Source organism: Archocentrus centrarchus, chromosome 20, assembly GCF_007364275.1.
Source record: "Archocentrus centrarchus isolate MPI-CPG fArcCen1 chromosome 20, fArcCen1, whole genome shotgun sequence".
NCBI lineage: Eukaryota > Metazoa > Chordata > Actinopteri > Cichliformes > Cichlidae > Archocentrus > Archocentrus centrarchus.
The window spans coordinates 27,495,702-27,520,770 of NC_044365.1; the positions used below are offsets into that span (position 1 = coordinate 27,495,702).

The window sequence follows — 25,069 nt, forward strand, 5'->3', positions numbered from 1 at the left end:
CAGAATATCAAAACAGCAATATAACTAATCACTTCCTCATGTAATATGCTATCAATGCACTGATGCCAAATATCAATATTCTCATGAAAACGCTCTTAGCCGACTGTAAACTGGCTGTAACGGCTTAATATATGAAGTTAAGATTAAGAAACTCAGGGGAAAGTGTCAGGCGGCATGGACAGCAGGGGAAACATCAGAGAGCAAATTAAATGAAGCGACTCATTAAAAGTGGTTAGGGTTAGGGGTTAGAACTATAACACACAAACACACAATTTCTCCTTCTTCTGTTAAAAAAGTATCACAATGTACTGATAAAGATTGTCTTTGTACTGCAGAGTTGTTGTGTTGTGAATATATGATTACTGAACCATAACACTGTATGGATTCCCAATTCTACATAATCTGCTTGACTGATTTATGAGAGCTTACTAGGAACATTTTTAAAATATTACATCTAAATGATAAGTTCACGTTTTCCTTTTAAAATGAACAAGTGATTTTTCAAGATTTTTGTTTATTTTAACATTAATTATTTTAATATTTGTAATGCAGGTAAGTTAGAGAGAGCAAATTCCAAGCCTAAACCACACAGTGTACTAACTGACAGATTTGCAATAACTTGGAGACACAAAATCGTTTTTCTTCTCCTGTGGTTTTTATGCATGACCTCAAATAGGATAAACAACTCTGAGTGAGACAACAGTGGTAGCTGATGAGATTCTTTCCTCACACAAAGATCCTACTCTGTTTACTGGGCTAGCAATAAACACTAAATCACCCATAACTAAGTTAAAGGGTAAAGGTTGCAGCTCCCAGAGAAAAGCAAAATTTTATGAATACTAGCTCCTTAATACACAGCCACATTCTCATACCTTCCGGCGGTACAGAAAATAGACTTCGCATCGTCTTTATTAGTAACCGACAACTTGAAATGTGATAGCATAAAAAAGTTGGCTGCTCCGGTGATGGAAACAGGGCTGTATAGATGAATGTTCATCTATTCTAAGCTTTAACGTCATCTATAAAAATAATAAATGTTAAACAGAACATTTCAGAAAGGAATGACGGGCATGAGAGACAAAGAGAAGAAGAGAAATCAGTGAAAGGAAACATGAGCAGGTCCAAGGTACTAACAGCATACTGAAGAAAATTCATAATTATAATCCATCTTTTAAATGCAGTCAGAATGAAAACAAACTTTAAGATTTCAACTATACTACCACCTGTTCCTCACATAATAACCAGATTTGCACCAAATGGATTAAATCTTTACATGTTTTGTGGTGACTAAACATTAACCAACAACCTTTTTTTTTCTTCCTTTGACATAGTTAATAAAAAATACTGCAGAGGCAAAACCAGAAACAGGCTCCACACTTGAAAGGACAAAGCTGGTCAGTGGTCCAGAAAGGGAATAGTTTGTTTCTGGACATTAGCAGGCTGTTCAAAAAGGCCTTTGTTTGAATATAGCAGAGCTGTCACGCTACTGCAGTTCGGGATCATAATCCCCAGGGGAACCTAAGAAACCTCGTGTATTTCTTGCACCTTTATCCACATATAGCCATGCTTTGATGTATGTAGCAGACCAGAATTCAGCAGATATTAGCTAAGCTCCTTTACTTCTCTGACATATATAACCTTATTCTTTTTACTTCCTTAAGCCTACTTAATTTAGAACAGGCCACATTGGCAGTAGCAATGGCAATTTTAATTATACAGTGCATCTCATTACATGTAAACTCAACATGCTTAACATGAAAGATAAAAACATAAAACTCTATGTATGTAGGTCTACTATGTCTTAAGGCAATAAAAACAGCAAAAGTCTACAGAGAAATAATAAAGTGAACATTCAGTACCTTGACACACTTACCCAGAATGGGCTAGTACAGAAAGATACACACACACACACACACACACACTCGCGTGCGTTATTAAATGTAAGCCTGTGAGAATAAAAAGGTTTTGAGTTAGTTTCTGAATGTAGACAAAGTTGTAATTGATCTCAGGCCGGCAGCAACTTCTTCCAAAGAACAGGACCACAGTAACTGAAAGCATCCTCAACACACTAATTCTGGGAACAGTTAAAAGATCTACACCTGATGACCTGAAGAGTTGTTACAGACACTTAACAAGTCAGAGATGTACTGGGGGCCAAACCATTGAGTGCTTTATGAACTAATAGAAGGATTTTAAAGGTAATTCTATATTGGACTAGGAGCCAATGACTTCAGTACTGGAGTAACATGTTCAAATTTCTTCACATGTGTAAGGACTCAGGCCGCTGCTTTTTTTGTTTGTTTGTTTTATTTGCATTTTTGGCCACAGCAGCTTTTATCGGCAGTGGAGGGAGACAGGAAATGGGGGAAAGATACAGGGGAAGACACGCGGACAAATTGGTGACAGGCCGGGACTCGAACCCATGCCGCCCACACCCGCCTGTTTGTATGAATGCAATATTCAAAACTATAATTAGTGGGCGGTGTTTCAATCAGCTGTGTTACCAGTTAGAAGCATAAAATCCAGTTTATTACTAATAATGATGTCATTACAAATAAATGTCTTATAATAAATATCTAACATTAAGAAGCATAAGTTTTAAGCTGCAGGTGGTAATAGTGGAGTTAGTGGATTGAGACAAGGTGGGTTAAATGTCTACAATGTATTCTTGGTGTCTGGTCTGCTGTTAATTATTACCTTAATTTGAGAAAGTGGTTTGGTATTTGCTGGACATCGTAGGGTTTGCTAAAACCTTTCAAAATCCTTGTTTGGGAATGTCTTTTCTTACCTGCATGATGAACTCCCGACGTCGGGGCATCCCTCTCTCTGAGAGTAGCAGGTACTCGGGCTCCTTCTCCTTTTTGGCCTGCTGGATCTGGGCTAGACGGCTGATTGGGTTCATGCCCTGTCCATAGTCTGGTCCTGTCTAGGAAGAAAAGAAGACAATCGCAATCACTTGTACTAATCACTTATTCTGATGAGCTTCCGTGATAGCAGGTGCGTGTGTCTTTGTTCATAATGTAAATAAGTGAATGGAAACAAAATTATAGGAACACTGACACAAGTGGGATAGCACAGGAAAGTAGCAGGGAAGAAAACATATTTCACACATGCTTTGAATGACTTTTATATTGTCATATTTCACATTAACTTTTTTCTTTCCCGTGCATCACTCAGTTGTGCTTGCTGAGTTCACTTTACTGAAGTACCTTGAGGATGGTCTTGGTTCGTTTCTTGTAGTGCGTCTTGGGTTTTTCCACAGTGGGTATGGAGGGAAGCTTTTTCAGGTCCTGCAGGATGGACAGAGCGGCGCGCTTCTTTGACAGCTTCTTACTGTTGCCCTCGCCTTCAGCGGAGAACTCCCCCACAGTGACACGGGTCAGGAAGCTTTTCATGTGTGGGGGACCACTCTCCTTCAACACCTGGGAAAGTTATAGGAGAAACAACGATGGGAAGAGTTTTTCATAAAAAAGAAATAAAGTACAAAAGATCATAAAAACTTTAATGAATGTGTGTGGGGTTTTTTTTTGGGGGGGGGGGGGGGGGGGGGTCTGCTGTGCGTGATATGTATAAGAGAGTGTGTGCAAAGCTTTCTGTGAGCAGCTACACCAGGTGGTCCAAAACATCTGCTCTCGATGGTCACACTGCTACCCACCCATATGCGGGTGTGTTATCCATATACAAAACACTCTGAACTGAACAACACTGACGCACAAAACACACATATGAAAAGTAACATGTTCCTAGATGACAGTCTCTAGTGATGAAGGCTCAGTTTCCTTCCTCTAGCCTCTGGTCACCTGGGAGACCTAAAACAAACACCGGCTGGCGTTAGGTCATGCTTCTGCAATCACATCTACTTCCTGTGAAGTCCAACCACAGTGTGCGAGTGTGTGCACGTGTGCGTAGCAGGTGGGGTTCTTATATAGGAAAACATACTGGAGGAAGAATTAAATTTCACACACTTACTGGGTCCAGCACTACATGTTCAGTTAATGTGGATCAGTTCCTAGCTTGATGGCTTTCTCCCTTGCTCTCCCCTCTTTTTTTGTAGCAGCTGTGTGCTGCTTTGGATTTTTCAGCCCCCTCCCACGCTCTCTGCTGATTTTCTTTATTTGAGCTTAATTTGTGGTGCAGACAGCACAAATTGTAGCAATCAGATGCAATCTAGCAACAGTTGATTTGAACCCAGTGACCGATAAAACAGATTAAACTGATAAGTGGAACCTACAGCATTCCTCAAATACTTCGCACATCAACACAGACTAATACCAGACCTTGAGGGAAAACAAAGGATACTGTGTCCATACCCCCATACCCTTCACTGTACCCACAAAAACAAACATTTTAGTTCAATTAAACTAAAGTGACAAGGCAAGTCCAAAGAAAAATAAGTTAGTGAATATTTAGACAGATACCACGCATAGAACTGTGCCCACAAGTAACACAGAAAACTTAGAGCAGATACACACAATGTTGATGTGATTAAAACATTTTTCACAAACACGATCATCGCTTTTTTTATTCATACCCAACTGACTTCAAGATTTTCTTAACACAGCATACACTGGCCCTCATGTTTCTCGTCAATGCTAACCCGTTAGCCTCTCAGCATCGCTGCACAATGAGTATGAGCATACAGTGTGTTGTAATGAAGCCTCAGAGCACTAGCTGTCCGAGCTATCAGCCAAACTCACTCCAACCCAGGGGATCTACTCTGGCCTTGCTCATCACCAGAAAAGGGAAATGTAACATGGCAGCTTCTTGTATATTACAATATTCAATGGGACTGGAAGCATCCCGATTCTGAATTTTTTTTTGTCGATACTGTTGACGATGACGACACGATGCACATCACTGGTCACTGCTCAGCTAAGATTATGTCACCCTGAGGAAACAGAAGTGGACTAACAGTGAAACGTGTACGTAGGGCCACAAGTATCTGGACAATAACAATGTTGCCTCTGTACACCGCCAGAGTGGATTTTAAATCAGACAATTAAGATGTAACTGAATGACTTTCAGCTTTAATTCAAGGAGTTTTACAAAAGTATTGGATTAACTGTTTAGGAATTCCAGCCTTTTTTATACATAAAGTTGTGTTCAGATGCTTTCATTAACTCATCATGAGCATGTATGTCATGGTAATTTTGAGCTTTTAATGATTTCTTTGAACTGTTCTTTTTCCGGGGTGGAATAATTCTACAGCATACATCTTTAATAACTTAAAAAATGGATGCACAAGTTTGAATTTATTTTGGATTTTCTCTAATCCACACAGGGTCAAAATTATACATACACTCACTTAAGTCTTTTAATAAATGATGCTGAAGGTTCTAAAATATACTGTAATTTGACAAGTCCAACACCTATTAACTTCTCATTGTTGATTGACTGTAACTGGTAGTTTCTCTTTGCCAGTAAAAAAGAAACAGCAGAAGATTACCTCCAAATTCTTCAACTTCACCTCAAATCAACAGCTGGACAGTTGAAACGTGGACATGGACTTGGGTGTTCCAACAGGACATGTCTGCACCCCATTCTTTTTGTTTTTTGAAGTCATTAAAGATGTCTGCTGCATAATCATTCAAAGAACTCAAGCCTTAAATTACCATGACATTCATGTTCATTCACGCCCGTGATATGTGTATGTAAACTGATCACAATTGCAGTCCCCCATTTTCACAGGCTCAAAAGTAATTGAAAAAACCAACATAATTTTAAATATAAGGCCTGTTTTTATTACTTGGATAAAAATCCTTTGCAGTAACTGAATGCCCGAAGTCTAGAATCTCAAAAGTACTCGTCCAATTAGTTTTGAAGCTCTAAAAATGCAGGGCTATGCATAAAAATGGCCCAACTTCATAAACAGTTAATGTAAAACTTCTGTTAAACCCTCTGAACTAAAGCTGAAACTCAGCACTTCACTCACATAACTCACATATTATTTGATTTAACATCACCTGTGATGGTATACATGGATAAAATTATAAAGATTATGTCTTTGTCCAAATACTTAAGGACCTAAATGTATCAGACGCATGTCTTTGACGCAGTTGAAATAAATAATCAAATGTAAACGACAGGAAGCCTCTTCAGCTCTTCTCAGTTCTGGTCGCTTCTCTATCTTTTTAGTTAATCACTCCGTAATCCTCTATTTCCTTGTCCATGACACAGAACACCTAAAAGTCTTCAGCTTGCATCGGTTAATGGATTTGAAAAAAAAAAGGAGCTCATTTTCCACACATAACACACGTAGAAAGATAAATATTTTTTCTTTAAGTAACAGGAAAATTAGGTATCCTGCTGGGTTAGTGGCTGACACGCCCAACCGTGCTGATTCCAGGAACCTCTGTTAAAAGTCACTGTCAGACTCCCAAAATGTGTTGTGTCAGCCAAGGAATATTCTGGCACATAATCTCAATAAACAGTAAACTGTTTTTTTTTTGTTTTTTTTTTAATATTTTGGTTTTGGTGGGTTATGTCTCTTCTCTTCTTGTCCAGAAATCATAGTAATTTTTTTACAGAGAAAAGGTCAAAGTGTTCTGTGACTATACACATGCTCTTTCTGCATCAGGTTGGTGTTCTGTTTTTTTGCATTCTTGATTTACTCATCCATAACAGCTTTTCCATGGGACAGACTCACACAAATACCACAGTATAAGCCCTCGACAAGTGTTGCACTTGCTTATGATTCATCTATGCTATTTAAATTGGAAACACGCAGTTACTAACAGGAAGAAAGAGATCAAATGTGGCCCGCATGCGTATGGTAAGTCAACAAAGAGTATGAGACAAAGTGTATATATCTACGCATACAATGCCACATACTCTTGGCACAGGATGGCGGCAGACGAGCTGCAGTCAGTCTCCTGGCAGACGACACGGGATCTGCACCACACCGATGGGATTTCAGCACTTCCATTCATTTACACGCACAGTCACACACACATACATGCAAACAAACGGACAAACACACCCATCTCCCACCTAATGACAAGGATCAGGTTGTATACAGGAAACCTTCGGTAATTCAATGTTGATTTTTTTCAGTCCCCATCTTTTCTTGTCTCTTTTATTTGTTCTTTTTCAATCATGGGAGACCTTGTCTCCAGCGTCGCATGGAGACATTAATACCCTGAGCAGTCTGAGGATTTGTGTACGCGAGAACTCAGGTACTCTAGAAGAGGAGGCTATGGGAGCAGGGTAGGACAATAGTGGGGACTGGTAAAGGGAAGAAAGGCTCTTTTGTAATGAGTGGTGGATGGACAAGCCCTGAGGGAAGTTGTTTCTTGTAAGATGGGTGGTTCTTGGCTCGGACCCTCTTCTCTTGTGTCCTCCTTCAAAAGGAGCCTCCGATCCAACACACAAGCTGTGATTTATAGATTGGTTCCTCTTTGATGCTGACATCTGTTTGATATTGCCTGACGGGGGGATTAAATGAGCCAACTGACTCGCAGGGTGGCGACGACCCTCATCGTTGCTGAAGGATGGGAAAGAAGACACTCGCTAGCAATGACTCATGGGTAATTTCATGCCCCAGTAAGGGCAGGAATGAGATGATGTGAAAAAATGGCTGCTGTGAAAGGCATTCACATGAGAGATGACCATTACTGTTTTGTGTGGGACACATCTGTGTGTGTCAGGTTAAGCGTTTGGCAGGGGACTGCATCAAAGACGATTCAGTAAAGAGGATGTAGCAGGAAACGATATAAAGCTAAACTTTGTCAACTGAGTTGGAATTTAATTGACTGAATGTGGAAAATGACACCCATAAAGACGAGTAATTCAGTAATTCACACTTGGTCTCCAACCACAGCATAGTGGCAGAGTGAGAGCATACTGCATGCAAGACTGCGGATGAAAGTGAATCTGCAGAAGAGAAATCAAAACTATGGGGGAGAGAGGAAGGTATGTTATGCAAGGAGAGGGAGAGGATGGATTTCCATCTCCCTGATTTTAATTTTTCTTTTAGTTATTATCGCGTATGATGGATTATGGAGTTTCATGTCCAGACAGACTGCCCTCCCATCCTAATAGACCAAATCCAATACAGAACAAATTCCAAAAGTCTTGTGACCAGGGTCTAATTACTGAATAAGTCACCAGTTCAAGCAGACTTGAACTAGCAAATAATGGTTCAACATATTGAGGGTAGATCCACCCGTAAGTGCTCTCTGTTTCTGCTTGTCAAACAAGGCACTGATAGGCATATTTTATTGTGTCATTATTAAATAAAAGGCATTGTTGACTTAGGTGTTCACAGTCTCATTAGAGTTTTTTTTTTTTTTTTTTTTTAACTTAGTTACCCTTCACCAGTGTGTTACTGTAAACTGTAAACTACTTCAGCTAGTGAGAAGATGACTGTTATTTACTTACAAGGAAAATTCTGGATACAGGCAAAAGGCAAAGAAACTCTGTGATGTGACTCAGCTGGATTAATCATATCAGGGGTTTCTTTCTGTGTTTTTCTCCATCCCTAGCTCAAAGACAAGAAAATGAATGAATGAATGAATGAATGAATGAATGAATGAATGAATGAATGAATGAATGAATGAATGAATGAACGAATGAATGGATGTTTGTTTCTTTTTTTCTCCATTTACTTATTTCCTTATGGGTATTTCTTTTTCATTTTTCATTTTGGTCATATAATATGGATGTATGGCTCTTTGTCTTTGTCCTATTTTCATGGCTGAAATTGGGCATTTTAACGTGCGAGTCTATGAGGCCCAACCATCTTTGGAACCAGTCTTGGCCATTGGAGAGACTGCAATTTTTTTTGCGCTTGTGCAGTAATTTTGAATCCTCAGACTGAAATATTTTGTTGTATGCAATCACACCCTTTGCAAAAACTAATAAATTTATTGATTACTGCTTGTTGCAGTCTGACCTGTAAAGATTTTTCTTGATGTAGCACAGAAAAAAAATGAACCTGATCCCCCTGGTTTAAATAATGAAGCCTCTTTACAGTAGACGCTGTATACACACAACTCGTAACTTGTGAAATAGTCAAAGAAAATGAACTGTTGACAGAAATGTTGAGAGATGGTGAAAGAGAAGACGTTTTGTGAGAGAAAGCACATGGATGATATTTACTGATTTACTGCTCATCAGACAGCAGTAATGAACAGTCTGTCTCCAGACTGACAGTGAGCAGAGGAGAGACCGCTCAGAGGAATGTGGCTTTTAAAAACTGCTGCTCTCAGCCTCCAATTTGGAGGGACTGAAAATGAAAGCGGCATGATTGCTGACAGTGACAAAGACATGACAGATAATGAATCACGTCAATCCAGATTTAGCTGGATAAAATTATTAATAGCAGTTCCAGGAAGGCTAGTGTAATTCCTCAGGGTCCATGCAGGGTAGGACACACAGGGTAGCCATGCCATACCCTGATGAGTAAGTGCATTTTTTTTTTAACAAAGAAGTAGAAAACTGGAGGGAAAAGGGAGGCTTGGACAGCTTTGCAGATAATTTTTTCCAGTGTTGTGTAAATTCTTATTAACAAACGAAGTCAACACAGTGAGAAGACTTTACCTCCCTTCCTCTCCTTACATTTCATTTCCTCTCGGCCCCGTCTTCATATCCCCCTAGCGTCTACAAGAAACTGCCTTCTGTAATTTTTGGGACTGATGTAGGAGAGGTGGAAGGGAGGAACTCTGTAGAGGAAGGGAGGGGGCACACATTGTAAACTGAGCCTCTCTTGTTTTTGGCACCTTGCTGAGTGCAGACGAAGAAGGGGGGGGCGATGAGGGAGAGAATATTGGATGAGTCAGCTGAGATATGGTGAAAGCCAAGGAGCACTGAAGCAGCGGTTCATACAAGGACACACTAGACTTCATGGATTCAAAAAAAATTGGGTGAAGTGACTCTAATGGTCAGAAAATATGTGGTAGGATTCCCCGTAGAATCCGAAGGAATCTTGTTAGGCAAAGCTAGCAAGGAACTTAACCCCTTAACTGGCAGCAAAAAAATCACCTGACAAAAACTACATAACACCCTCTGGTTATTATTGGCTCTGAACAACCCATTTCATAGCCTATTAACTGGCTGCGTCTGGTCCGCCGGCCGAATGAAGTGCATTTATATGGCAGGCTAGACCCGCCCATTTTGACTGACACCTCATTCGGCCAATCATGTTAAGAAATGGGTTTCCCAGAGCCAATAATACTCAGAGGGCGTCACGTAGCTTTGTCAGGTGATTTGGTGCAGCCAGTTACATGATTGGCCGAATGACGTGTCAATAAAAATGGGAGGGTCTAGCCTGCCATATAAAAGGGACTACAAACGGCCCGTCACCGGGCCCTTGCCAGTTAAGGGGTTAATCCACGTCTTATCCATTGGATCATGTCAGTGAAAAACATTGTTTAAAGTTATAGACGTCAGGTTTTAGAGGCTCTCCAAGCCAGCAACCAGCTGATGCAAAAAGCTTTTCCCAGAAGCAGCTGTGATTAAGAATACGTTCTTACCAAACAGAAACTATAATATGCCAACAAGAAAGCCAATGCAAAGGCGGCATAAGATTAATTTCCTCTACATACCAGGCATTAAACAAAAAGCAAAATCCCTGAATACTATGATCACACATGCTCTGTGGTAGAGCCAAAAGTGGGCCAACTCCACAGAATTAGTGACTACACTTATTCATGTTTGAGAAATATATGCAATAATTCCTGTTTAAATGACAAAAAACAGAATTCTGGTGGCATACTGAAGCTTGGTTTAGCAGAAGAAAGTAGTAAGTAGTGAGTAAGAAAAGTTTATGTATAAAGTGCTTCTCACAGGTATGTAGTCACAAAATGCTGTACAATCAAAATAATAAAAACTAGGAATAATTACAATAAAATATTATAGAAAATTTAAATACAGTTAATAGTAACCAAGTTAAAACAGAACAAAAGAAAACAGGTAACTGAATTTAAGTTACTTAAGTCTGAAAATTTTCACCTGGAAGAACCTTTGCAGTGATGAATTGAAATTAATTAATTCAGTGCCCCACCCACCCCAAATAAAAGGATCACACAGGTAGAACATACTTCATGTCTAAATGAAACGAGTGAAAGTGAAACAAGGAAGTCAAAAGGCAGATTCTGAATGTGAATTTTTGTTATTAGAGTTAATTTAACAATAAGCCTGCACAAAGAAAAGCCCGCTCAGCGAAAGCAGCGATCAATTAATGGAACAAGGCTTTCTAGTATTGTGCTGTACTATGTAACCCTTTTGCCTTTGGGAGAGAGGTGGGTGTCCAGATACAAATGAGATTTAATAGACTAAAGTGTCTTTTAGAGGTTTGTACTCGATTAGCATCAGCTAAGCTGAGTCACCAGTCACAACACCACACAGCTGAACCCGTTCCCATTTGCTTAATCAATTACACAACCACAGTGAAACACACTCTCATATTTAATATGAGTCTCACTAAGATAACTGAGCTCACTGAAGTACAAATAAAGGAAATGTGCATCCTTAAATATCTAATTTCATCTTTATTGGAGGATTCCCAGTGTGACTCTTTCAATTTCCGGCATGTTATCTTTTCAAGCAGCTACTGACGAAAACAACTTTAGAAATGCTTCCCGCACTTTGACATTACACAAATCCTGAGTCATGACTACTTGCACATTTTCTCACTGCACGGCTTATCTTCCTTCTGGATTGCTTCGGTAATTACTTCAAGGAACTTCCAAATCCCCTTGGTATCAATAATAATAACATTGCACGAACATATCCTTGTGGGTATTTCTCATATTGTTCTCACCTCAAAATTAACAGACAAGTTCCTCTTGAGGGCGATTTCATAGACCAGGCTGATCTCTGATTTACTGGCATCAGCGCCTTCCTCAGTCTCCCCCTTTTCCTCTGGATTCTGGAAAACAAGTAAATCATTTGAAAGAGGGAAAATGTTTAACAAGGGTTTGTCGTGCGACACAGTAGGTAAATGACAACTATTTTTTATTTTCACAATCTCCACTGAACAACAGTGTTAGAATTTTGCTGTTTCTCTCACTTTGACACACACTTGGTACGAACCATTTGTCATGCATTGTGCAGCACATGACTTTTTGCTTATCAGATCTAAGTAAAGCAAAAGTATTCACTATAGTCATTCATAGCAAGAGTAAGGGCATGAGGCCTGCTACAACGTGCAGACATTTTTGTAACAAGGTTGGAGAGAAAAAGAAATGTGAAAATACATTTTTCTTTTTGTCCCCCAAATGTGTTAAAACATAAGAAATGATGACTCCAAAACTGTGGCACATAATCAAACATGGATAATACTGAACTGCACACGAAGAGTGTGGATGTCGGCCAACCTGCCACAAAGCTAGTCTGTTTTCTGGAGAGAACCCTTATCTGATATGGGATTAAGAACTTGCTTACATGGACATGACTGGTGGTCCTCTGTCTGTGTGAGAAGGCCTCTTAAATGGGTTTTCCATTAAATATGAGAAATACTTTATAGCAACACTCTGTTCCAGGCTGTGAAATTATCATTTATCATTTGTGAATATTATTAACTGTGTCCTTCTCAAGACAAACTAGAGAACAAGAAAAGCTTAAGGTCAGTGGGAACGCATTAGAGCTCACAGGAAGAATCACACATCTAGAAATTTCAGTCTCTCACAAAAAAAAAAAAAGTCTAGTTGATCTATAAAGCAATTCTGGAATTATCATAAGATGACTGTGGCTTGAACTTTCAGTCAGTTAAATAGTGTTCAAATTACGAATATAGTGATAAGTAGCTTACAGGAATTCTTGAACTGGTCTGAATTGAAATATTGGAATCCATCATTACAGCATCTTCTGCTGATAATAAAACCTAATTTGCAACATAGATATCACGTCACCAAACATACAGCAAGGGGCTTTTTGCTGCTAGCTGTCTATGAGAACAGAGGACTGTCTCAGTCTTTGTCTGATTAAGTCTGAATGACTGCAGTCTTTCCCTTTGGATTCTTTCCTTTTCCTGCCTCAGTACATGACCTGATGTGGCACATGACTAACACTGCGAGATCTCTTGAAATTCACATGAAAGAGTCCTGCTGCACCTACCACACTGGGTCAAACACACAGAGGTGGTGAGAGGCATGCATGGATAATTTGTACTGAGATATACAGTTTAATTCTGTGTTAGCCTAAGATGTTTATCACACAGTAACATTAGCATGGTATTCAATTAGTTCTAGTTTCATTCTACAGTATATGATCTTAAATCTAAACACAAGTAAGGCCCCGATCACAGGTTTTTGGTGCAGCACCCTTTACGTAACCGATTTCACCTAGTGATGGGCAGCAACCTCTAGCAGCCCCTTGCCAACCGATTGGGAAATACACATTTGTCCCAAGCAACTGGAGGTTGCAAGGGGGTTGCATACCTATCTTGAGGCCTGTGTGACTCAGAGAAGCAACTCAGAAACTGTAGCAAATTCTCCTGGAAACAATGTATGCAAGCGGGTATAAAGACTTTATAGCTGTAGGCCAGTAGCTTTTTTTTTAGACCTTTTAAACACAATTTTAAATGAGATTTAGGACTAAACTTGAGACTGAAATATTGACTAAAATACATATCCAAATGTGCCTTTCAAATAAATAATTTGATGACAAAATGAAATAAAGTATTTTGTTAAGTTTCACAACATTTTCCAAATGTGTTTTTCAATGTGAAGAGAAGACAAAATGATCTGGTTACTGATTGGAATCTGGCTGTTCAAAAATAAACTGGCCTTAAGGATGGACTCTGATCCCGTGATCAAAATGTGTAGAGGGGTCATAAGTAGCATCATTGTGTGCTGGAAATACTCGAGGGACTCTAACTAAAAACATTTAAGGCCCATCAGAAGTGAATTTGAGACAATTGAATACATTTTTAATAGCATTGCAAAGACACACTTTCACTCTCTCAAGAGAACCTTAGAGAACTGTTGAGGTAAAAAGCAAAAGATGGTGACACCGATCTGTTTTTATTTTTTGTCTTTTACAACTACGAAGCTAACTAATAAACAAAAACCATTGTACTATACAATACGTAAGTCATGGACTGAATGCCCTGTAATACATAGACATAAGAGAAACTTGAGAGTGAACCAGTGCAAAGGGGTTCATTCTATTTTTTTCGCACTGCTTTCATTTCATTTCTAATTTGGACTCTTTTTTTTTTCATGATCACATTTTCCTCTTTCATTTTGAAAGTACATTCTTGATACATTTGATTAATAGCCTGAATTAATCTTAAAGCGGCATTAACAAGCTGCTTGGTGTGCGTTTGGGTGCAAACTGGAATGACAAGCAGATCCGGCAACCTTCCTGTGACAAAGACAAATTGAAGGCCAACTCTGACTCCAGCAATACTTCTGCATATGGATGAAAAGAATAAGAACCCATACGGGGCGCTGAGATATTAGCAATCACCTTGAAGTCACTGTTTAAATGAAAAGAAGAGAACATTTCACTTCTACATTTAAGCTCAACTGATTTCAAAGGGGAATAGGAAGAAGAGGCTCTCAATGAATGAACAATACAATTCTGTAAAATTAAAGGCACACCTGTTCTTACAGAGCTTGCACCTTGAGCATGCAACTTTTATCAGAGGAACTTTTTAACATACAGTACTGTGCCAAAATCTTGAGCCAGCCCTTGGTTCTTTATACACTATATTGCCAAAAGTGTTTGCTCATCTGGCTTCACATGCATATGAACTTGAGTGAAATCCCATTCTTAATCTTTAGGGTTTAATATGACGTCAGCCCACCCTTTGCAGCTATAACATCTTCAACTCTTCTGGGAAGGCTTTCCACAAGGTTTAGGAGTGTGTTTATGAAACTTTTTGACCAATCTTCCAGAATTTGTGAGGTCAGACACTGATGTTGGATGAGAAGACCTGGCTTGCAGTCTGTGCTCAAATTCATCCCAAAGGTGTTCTACTGGGTTGAGGTCAGGACTCCGTGTAAGCCAGTCAAGTTCTTCTACACCAAACTCGCTTATCCTTGTCTATGGGCCTTGCTTTGTGCACTGGTGCACAGTCATGTTGAAACAGGAAGGGACCATCCCCAAACTGTTCAGACAAAGTCAGGAGCATGAAATTGTCTAAAATGTCTTGGTATGCTGAAGCACTAAAAGTTCTTTTCCCTGGAACTAAGAGGTCGAGCCCAACTCCTGAAAAACACCCCCACACCATAATCCTCCCTCCACCAAACTTGGTGCAATGCAGTCAGACAAGTGACGTTCTTCTGGCAACCGCCAAACCGAGACTCTTCTATCGGATGGCCAGATGGAGAAGCAGGGTTTCTTACTCCAGAGAACACATCTCCATTGTTCTAGAGTCCAGTGGTGGCATTCTTTACACCACTGCATGCAATACTTTGCATTGTGCTTGGTGATAAAAGGGTGGATGCAGCTGCTCGGCCACTGGAAACCCATTCCATGAAGCTCTCTACACACTGTTCTTGAGCTAATCTGAAGGCCACATGAAGTTAGGAGGTCTGTAGCGATTGACTCTGCAGAAAGTTGGTGACCTCTGTGCACTATGCACCTCAGCATCTGCTTTCACCGCTCTGTCATTTTACGTGGTCTACCATTTCGTGGCTGAGATGCTGTCATTCCCAAATGCTTCCATTTTGTTATACTACCACTAACAGTTGACTGTGGAATATCTGTGTAGATTCTCAGTCATCCAGGTCATAGTAGTCTCTGGAGCTTGAAAAAAACATGACTGGAAGCAGTTCAGTCACCTTTTTTTCAAGCTCCAGAGACTTGACTGTGGAATATTTAGTAGCGAGGAAATTTCCCAACTGAACTTGTTGCACAGGTGGCATCCTATCACAGTCCCACGCTGAAATGCACTGAGCTTCTGAGAGCGACCCATTCTTTCACAAATGTTTGTAGAAGCAGTCTGCATGCCCAAGATTTTATACATATGTGGCCATGGAAGTGATTTGAACACCTGAATTCAATGATTTGAATAGGTGAGTAAATACTTTTGGCAATGTACTGTATTTTGCTTTCAAGGAGCAAGACTTTATTGTAATTTTTTAAAAGTGGTCTTGAGCAATAGTTCTCCAGCTTTCTGAAGGCCTTTCAAAGTTTGTCTTTGGACATTGGCTGCTTTTCACTCATTTTCGATCCTTTTACCTGATCATTTTCAGAGGCTCAGGAAGCTGAGGAAGGAGGTACAACACTGAGTGTCTACAGCCATCTGTAAAACTCTCATGGTTTGTGGTTGCATTTCAGCCAGTGGTGTTGGGGATCGAAATGTATGTATCCAGAAAAGTACTGTGAGAGTTTGATCTACCATGTAATACCATCCAGAAAGTGTCTGACTCACAAGACCTTCATTTATCAGTATGCCAATGCATTAAAAGCATACCTGGATAGGTGAACACACAGTGGAACACTATCAGTCATGGACTGGCCTCCCCCAGAGCCCAGATCTCAACATTATTGAAGCAGCGTGTGATCATCTTGAGAGAGAACAGAACAAAAGCCAGCATCCAAAGAAGAGCTTTGAAAGTCCTTCAAGAAGCCTGGAAAGCTATTCCTGAAGACTACTTAAAGAAATGTCAAAAAAGCTGCCTAAGAGAGTTCAGACTGTGTTGAAGAATAAAGGTGGTGATATACTGACAAATATTGACTTATTATTAGAAATACTGATTATTAGAATTGTACAAACTCCGTTTTGCCTTATATACTGTATTTCCATGTATGTTTGTATGTTTCAATAAATCACTGCATCTATTTCTCATTTTCCCAGCAAAATACAAAGCACTGAAGGATGACGCAAGACATCTGCACTGTACTGTATATTGTAATCTTGGTATTTCAGCAGCATGTAAATTCTCTGGTGGGGATTTACAAGTTAGTCACCCGTTTCAATATTTCATCAGTAAGACCACAGGTGCTCCATGACTCCCGTGGAAACATCGTGTTCCCCACTGGTGTATAAACAGTCTAATTACAGCGTCATTGATATTTACCTGCGGTCTTCCTCAAAATAAAGGTTTGACAGCCCATGGTGAAAAGAAACACTTCATGCTGGAGGGCGTCCACACTTACACATGTAGGATCACACAGACTCATGCAGAGACAGAATGAAAGACGTATACTGTAGACAGAATGTGCCTCAATTTGTAAATCAAGACTCAGAAGCTGCAGCAAACAAAGAGCTCATTTATAGAGGCCGACGCCACAGGACAGCAAGGCAGGCAAGTGAGAAGAGCCAAAGCGTTTTGAATAACCATCAGTGATGCCAGGCTGTGAGGATATGGGGTAATTTGATTTCCGGTGGGAGATGATAACAACAGTTAACAGCTATGCCTGAGGGAAACTTTGGAAAGGTACAATGACATTGGGAGTAGACAGAAAGAAAAGCGCCAGAAAAAAAAGAAACAGGGAAACAAAAAATAAACCTCTGCCAAGTGCAAACTAAAACTATGGAGGCCTTAAATTATACATTGGAGTAATTGGAGTTGAGGTAAGTTTCAATCTGATGAAAGCTGGATATGCATTCATCTTAGCAACTACAGAAATACTACAAAACATGTTTTAGAAGCATCCCTGAAGCAACACCAAATCAAAATAAAGGAAAAAGCACTTGACTTTTAATTAATGATGGTGTTTATAACCATGGGTGGGATGAAAGCTGTCGATGTAGCTGCAAATAATAGAAGAACAAGCTGAGCATTTATCAGCAGACAGCTCTGCCAAGCCTTAGAAAGCAGCCTCAAGATGTGCAAGAGTGTGTGCCTGTGGATGCCGGAAAGCATACACAATGCTCTCGAAGCTGAATTCTGTCGATTTATACTGTATTTGTGTGCATTTTAGAAAATTAAGTTTGCCAGTTTAACTGACAGCTCCTTTCTGCTATGTATAATTGGTTGGACTGGCAGCTTTCACTGGATTACTCTGATAGAGAAGAAATATCAAAAAGGATTGTCAAAGCTGCAAAGTTTTGTGACTGTATCTGACAAAATCTATCCACAGACTTCCAAAGAGCCATATAAAGACCTACTAAAGTACTCAAAACTGCCTTTGTGGTGGGTCCTGCTACACTAGGTGAAAACAATACCAGTCACACTGATACTGATAGTGACACTTGTTGTACAGAACAGGTATCAGATTTTTATCATGGGCTTTTACTTGGTATCGGTTTGATAGGAAATTCATGGTACTGAACATTCCTAGTTTCAATTCTTTTTTAAAGCCATGCACGCTTAAAAAATGAATTGCATTTCATTTCAACATACCCAGATATCGAGTACAAGCCGACTCCTTGTGTATACACTCCACAAAACAAGGACAAAGAAACTAAAACAAGTTGTGCATTGAATATTGAAAACATTTTGTCACAAAAAGCTGAGTGTCAAATCCCATTAAAATAACAAAATGAATGGCCTGACAGAGTTTAATCCTCTCTCCCATAGACTTCCACTGCTGTCCAATTGTTAAACTCAACCGTACTTCTGAACCAAATCAAAGCACAGTTGAATGTAACTGTCAAGAAAACTGCAGGAAAAAAACAAAGATGTTTAAAGAATGAATGCTGCTTTAAATAAGTTATAAAAGTTATAAATAAATAATTCATATGATGAAATGAATATCATATGACAATTTTCATGTTAAGTAGGAATGAACAGACTGCTGTTTTTTGCTCTTTGACTTCATTAGTCAACAATAATATGGATTTATGGTTCAGTCACACTAGAATAAAAATACGATGGCAACCTCCTCGCAACTAGGAAAACTCAGTGGTTGCAAGTAGTTGCCTACAGATTGAGCGAGCAACACCCTCAAACTCTGGGTGACCAAATTCGATCGCCCAAGTCACATGGTGGGAGACAAGTTGTCTCCCGACCCAGAGTGACTGCCATCACTCTCAGACTAGTGAAGGCTTGCAAAATATTTCTGCCTTTATTTAAATGCAGACAGATTGCCAACACGTTGCAATCAATCTGAATCAGTCTGCGCTGATGAGCGCAACTCCTGATACAGCATGTCTTTTTGCAATAGCGTACTTGACTCAGCTGGTTGATAACTTTTTGTATTCTGGTTAAAAAGTGGGGGAAATAATTATTTGATCCCTTGCTGAATTTGTAAGTTTGCTCACTTTCAAAGAAATTTACAGACTCTAGTTTTTATAGTAGTTTCCTTTTAATGGCAAGAGACAGAATATCATCCCAAAATCCTGAAAAAAACACACAGGTTTGCACACATCTTAGGAGGGATTTAGGCCCACTCCTCTTTACAGAAACTCTAAATCCTTTAGGCTTCTTGGCTGCTGCTTGGCAACTCAAAGCTTCAGCTCCCTCTGCAGATTTTCTATAGGACTGTGGTCTGGAGGGTGGCCAGGTCACTCCATGACCTTAATGTGCTTCTTCTTTAACCACTCCGCTGTTCCTTTGGTGGTATGTTTTAGGTCATTGTCGTGCTGGAAGACCCGTCCATGACCTATCTTCAGTGTTCTGGCTGAGGGAAGGAGGATCTCATCTAAAATTTTATGGTACATGGCCCCATCCATTGTCCCCTCAGTGGGGTGAAATCTTCCTGTACCTTAGCAGAAAAACAGCCCTAATGCATAATTCTTCCACCTCCATGCTTCACTGTGGGGATGGTGTTCTTTGGGTCATACTCAGTATTTCTCTTCTTCCAAACACAGTGAGTTGAGCTGATGCCAATTAGCTCAATTTTGGTTTCATCTGAGCACCGCACTTTCTATCAAGCCTTCTCTGAGTCAATTACATGTTCACTGGCAAACTTAAGACAGGCCTGTACATGTGCCTTCTTGAGCAGGGGGACCTTGCAGTCACTGCAGGATTTCAGTTCATTGCAACACAGTGTGTTACAAATGGTGTTCTTGGTGAATGTGGTCCCAGCTGCCTTCAGATCATCAACAAGCTCTCTCCGTGTAGTTTTGGGATGAGCCACCACCTTTCTCATGATCATTATCACCCCATGAGGCAAGATTTTGCATGGGAGTTAGGGTTAGACTGAGGGCAATTGATGGTCATTTTAGATTTCTTCCATTTCTAAATAATTGCACCAATAGTCATTACCTTCTCACCAAACCTCTTGCTGATTATCTTGTAAGCCTTTTGCAGGTCGACAATCTTGTCCGTAACATCTTTTGACAGCCCTGTGGTCGTGCCTATGGCGCTGGAGAGGTTGGATTGGAAAAAACTGATTCTGTGGACATAAGTGCTTTATACACATAATGAATTGCAATCAGGAATATCTGTAACTGATTGACTGATTGTAATTTTTGTGCCACATACGGCACATAGCCAGTCTTTGGGAGCCAGAATTCTGGCTGGGTTGTAGGGAATACTTATTTCACTCATGCAAATCAATTTATAACATTTATATAATGTGTTTTTTTTTTCTACATTTACATTTCTGCTTTTCTGGTTGATATTCTGTTTCTTTCCAAACTACCATAAAAATTAGAGACTGTTCATTTCTTTGGAGGTGAGAAAACTTACAAATTCAGCAGGAGATAAAAATATATAAAAGCAAGATTACTGAGCCCTATGTCATGCTGCAGGTAAACTGCATTACTATTTCTAGAAGAATTTTTGAATCTCTGTTTCAAATCTATGAGGTTCTGGCTGGACTCTGAATGTCAGTAGTTAATGTGAACTTCTGTCAATGTAGACCGCAACAGATTTGCAATTTTCCCTGATTTATTACAGTTATTTGCCCTACTATCACAAATAAATTGACTACATCTTATTGCCATTTGATTACTGTTTTGATATGCCAAAGTTGCTGTGATGGTAACTGACTGCGAGTGGTCGCAAACCTGGTCCCCGTCTTCGAAGCAACGAGACTGCAAATTCCCTCCACAAGGTCGCAAGGTCCAACCACTGTTTTCCCTAGTGTAGCATTATACAACCATTTCCTGTAAATCAACTTGAAGCCTTAATTCAAGATGATTAATATTTAGTTAAATTTTTTCAAATTGTTGCAGCTGCATACACAGAGTTCACACAGTACACAGTACAGAGATGAGTGGTAACAGTATTGCTGTGGCCAGTAGCCCAAAAACTTTCACATGCAAGTTCAACAAAGACATTCAGACAGAAGTTAATGCAAGTTTTTATCCTAGGAGTAGTGGAATGAAACTACCCATGGGAATTCCAGGAGTAGAACTTAACAAGTGCATCTTAAACATTGACAGATCCTGTTTTTATGTGTTCTTGTATGTCTACCTGTGGTGGCCGTTCAGGGATGGGCTCATTGCGCAGGGCTTGCAGGGCCTTCATGGCAGCGTTGTGTCTGGCTGCTTGGCGAGTGCGTCCCTCACCAATAAACTCATGACTCCCTACAGACAGCTGCACATAGAAGATCTTAGGAACAGGATAATGGTACCTGAAATAAACAAACAAACCATAAAAACATTATAAAGAAAACTGGTTAGTGCAATATATACCAGATCAGGAGTGGACATTAAAGGACATTAGATGATCAATGTGTTTACCCTTACCCTTAAATGAACGTTTACATCTGACTTAAAAACAGATTCTAGGGAAGGAAATGGCTCTAACATAATGAGCCAAGTTATCAATTCTCACCGTTTACACCATTTCCAAATTAAAGGCCCACCACTTCATCAGGGTCAATTACTACACAATAGCCTGCTGGCCAACCACTTGAAAAATGCAGTGCTATTGAATCTCAGCTCAGGCATGCAAAACAAAGCGCAGGGACATATATCCTGTCCTCTTTCTTCTTGCCCCAAACATAGATTATTCTCTCTTTCTTTGGGTCCTGACAGAGTGGGACTGAGCTGTCACTGAGCAGATTTAGAGGTCTGCGTGTGTGATACCCCCCTCCTGGGTCAGTAGGAGAAGGGCTGAGAATGTCTGCTGGACTGAGGACAAGGAAAGAGAAATAGTGGGAAAACTAATAAGAGAAGCAAGAAGGTTTTTTTTTTTTTTTAATATCCGCCGCCCTGCCTGCTTTCTTCTCTGCCAATATACACTTACACTCACGAGGACATACAGACACCATATGTGGTCGACACAAATGGATAGCAGCAGCTAAGATTTATGGAAATGGGTCTTAACTGGAGTCTGGTTCCCAAACTGTATTTAATATTTTTATGTTAAGCAATAAACTTTTAATCAGAGCATGACAATCCATAGTAAGTAAACATGGTGACATTTTTGTAACAACTTGTTGCAGAAAATTAAAGCTCCCGTTAGAGATGTACAGCTTTCCTTTTTTCTGTGTACACATTTAGTACAGCACAACATCCTAGTTGGCACTGTAGCCATAATAATTGATTGGGTGCGTGTGGGAATTTGGGGAACCCAAGAAACTTGAACATGCTGGACATAAAAATCAGCATGCACTGGAAACTTTTGCAGTGTCTGTCTTAACAAATTGCACACATGTACATCATTAAATGAAAAGGTATCAAGTTAAGCTAATTCTAACCCAACACCAGGTTTTTGATATGTATGAAAGCTACAAATACCCCCTTGTGCATACTCTAATTTAACCACTGAGATCATATGTTATGACTAATTTAGCTGGCATAATGCTTACCATGTGCACAATATTAGTTTAATATCTGTCAATAAACCAAAGGATTGGCCAATTTACAGTGGTCAGTGGTGCATAACCATAATAAAACAATGGGGAAGGGGAGAAGTACCTCAGTCAGAGTTCATCCTTGTAGGAATCAGATATTTGTTAAGGTGATTCACCCAATAGTTTTCAAGATTGTTCATAAAAAATGCCAACCTAACCTAACCTAACCCTAATAAAAAATAAAAATCAGGGGGTTCATCCTAATGTGAAATTCTGAAAAATAACAGTGGCTCCATGATGTAGCCATTAACATATTAACTTTACATGTGAAAGATGCCCAGTTCAAGACCAGGAGGAGACACAAATGAGGAGGAAAAGCTAGTGTACTAGTGCCAGTCACAAATTTGGATAAATGGGAGGGCTGTGTCAGGAAGAGCATCTGGTACAACATCTGTGCCAAATCAAATATGAGGATCCATCCACTGTGGTGACCTCTTGTGGAAATAAGGGAGTAGCCTAAAGTATCTTCTCAGTCGAAAATAATTCTGCATGGATGAATGTGGTCAACTCTTCAACCAAGTGACAAACACATTCTTACTTTTAGATAATATTAATTTCCATCCTGCTTGACTGATGATTTCAGGGATCATCAACTTCTGTAGCAATTATTCCAAGATGTCATTACTCTGGAAAATCTAACGTTAGTATAACTGATAGAAACTACTTACGTCAGTAAGAACCAACAGTAAACTCAAAGTTGAAGCTTTTATGAAGCTAAATATTGATAACTGTTTTGCAGTACTCAATAAAAATACTGCTTCCATACTTACAGTATCACAACCAATGGTCTTCTAGAAGAAATTCAAACCATTTGGCAGCCATCTCAGTAATGCTTTCCAGAAATGAGTGGGAGAGGCATAACTTTGACTTCATTATTTCAAAATTCAACAATGAACCCTGATAAAAACTTGTAAAAGTCTTGATTTTTGCCCCAGAATAATGTTTAAAAAACATTATTCCCACACAGGTTATACTTCTATTACAGATGACTGATGTTTAATGACGTTTACTTATGGCTCAATCCAGAGCATCTGAACAAACGCCACTGTCATGAAGCTCAACTGTGTGCTTCGTGCAACAACATGACTGACTTGGAATTACAGCTTTCCTCCATGGACTTCTTTTCAAAATTATTCAACATAACCTATCTGTTATAGCAACACATTTCTCCTTTTTTTTTAAAAAACATCTCCTCCCTTCTTCCCTTTCTTCTCTTGACGTTTCTTAATGTCTTGCTCAGCAGGCCTAAGAATGAGTCAGCATATTACTCCCAGAATTCCAGCAGGTTTTCCTCCAGCCCACAGCCCTCCTCTCATCCGTCTGCTCTCAACTCCTGGCCACAGGGGCCTTCCCTGGGCGGGGGCCTGCCTGGCCCTCACACGTCAAGTGTGGCCCCAGGGTCTCAGAGGACATGCCAAGTGCAACATGGGCTCCAGCCAAAAGTGCGGAGCTGAGATGGGAGCAGCTGGGGCTGAAGCACTGAATACAGGTGCAGAGAGGAAGAGAGAGAGGAGTAGGAAAGAGAGAGAGGAGTGAGACTAAAGGAGAGAAGAAAAAAGGGAAGGAAAGAAAGGGAGAAGAGAGAAGGGGACGTGGAGGGATGCCTGTGGGAGACTCGACTCTGCAACGTGGGAAAGTAGTGGCTTACACACAAGCAAGTAAGCCAAGAACACAAGCAAGCACATATACACACACACACAAAAAAAGACACACGCATGCACACACACACATACACACACACAAAGGCAGGAAAATCACATTAGTGTTTAAAAAGCAACACCTCAGCTAAACCAGCATGACCTGTGTTATCAATCATTATTTTTGTTATTATTATTTCTACAGAGAGCAAATTGAAACAGGACACCTGTAGGGAGAGTGTGGAGAACGCTGCAAAAGGAGCAGAAAAACTATTTTAAAAAAACCCAAAAGCAAAACTACGTCGGCTGATGGAACAAATGTGTGTATGTGCGTATCTAGTATGACTCAAGGAAGAGAACACCTAATGCTGCAACTCAATCAAACGTTAACTCATCAACATTTGGGAATGAGTAATGAATTTGACTTTGAAGGCACAACCTTCCCTGTGGCTCTCTTTGATGTGTGCCATGTGTTCTTACCGTTTCATCTTAATCATTCAAAGACTTATGCGTGAACATAAAACGAGACAGACACATTCAAAGGTTCTAGTTTTTTTAAGCCCACACACAGGACTACTGGGAAACTGGAGATTTTGTGTCATACTTATTACTATAAATGACAGCATGACATTTGTCCTGGAAACCATTTTCAGTAGCATGAAAAGTATTAGCGTTCTAAATCCTTATACAGGCATGGACAAAACTGCCGGTACCCATCTGTTAAAGAAAGAAAAACCCACAATAGCCACTGAAATAACTTGAAACAGACAAAAGTAATAATAAATAAAAATTTACTGATTATTGATTTTCACCCTATTTAAAGGGTGAAAAGTAGTCACTGT

General features: G+C 39.8%; 1 protein-coding gene across 1 annotated transcript in view; it reads right to left on the minus strand.

The window, feature by feature from the left end:
* stau2 (staufen double-stranded RNA binding protein 2) overlaps window positions 1-25,069 on the minus strand; it is a 117,768-nt gene that overhangs the window by 71,810 nt on the left and 20,889 nt on the right. Inside the window, exons 6-9 of the mRNA XM_030756793.1 lie at window positions 21,204-21,363; window positions 11,762-11,869; window positions 3,210-3,422; window positions 2,789-2,926 (exon numbers count right to left, since the gene is read on the minus strand). Of these exons, the coding sequence (XP_030612653.1) occupies window positions 2,789-2,926; window positions 3,210-3,422; window positions 11,762-11,869; window positions 21,204-21,363 (619 nt within the window). The remainder of the gene's footprint in view (window positions 1-2,788; window positions 2,927-3,209; window positions 3,423-11,761; window positions 11,870-21,203; window positions 21,364-25,069) is intronic.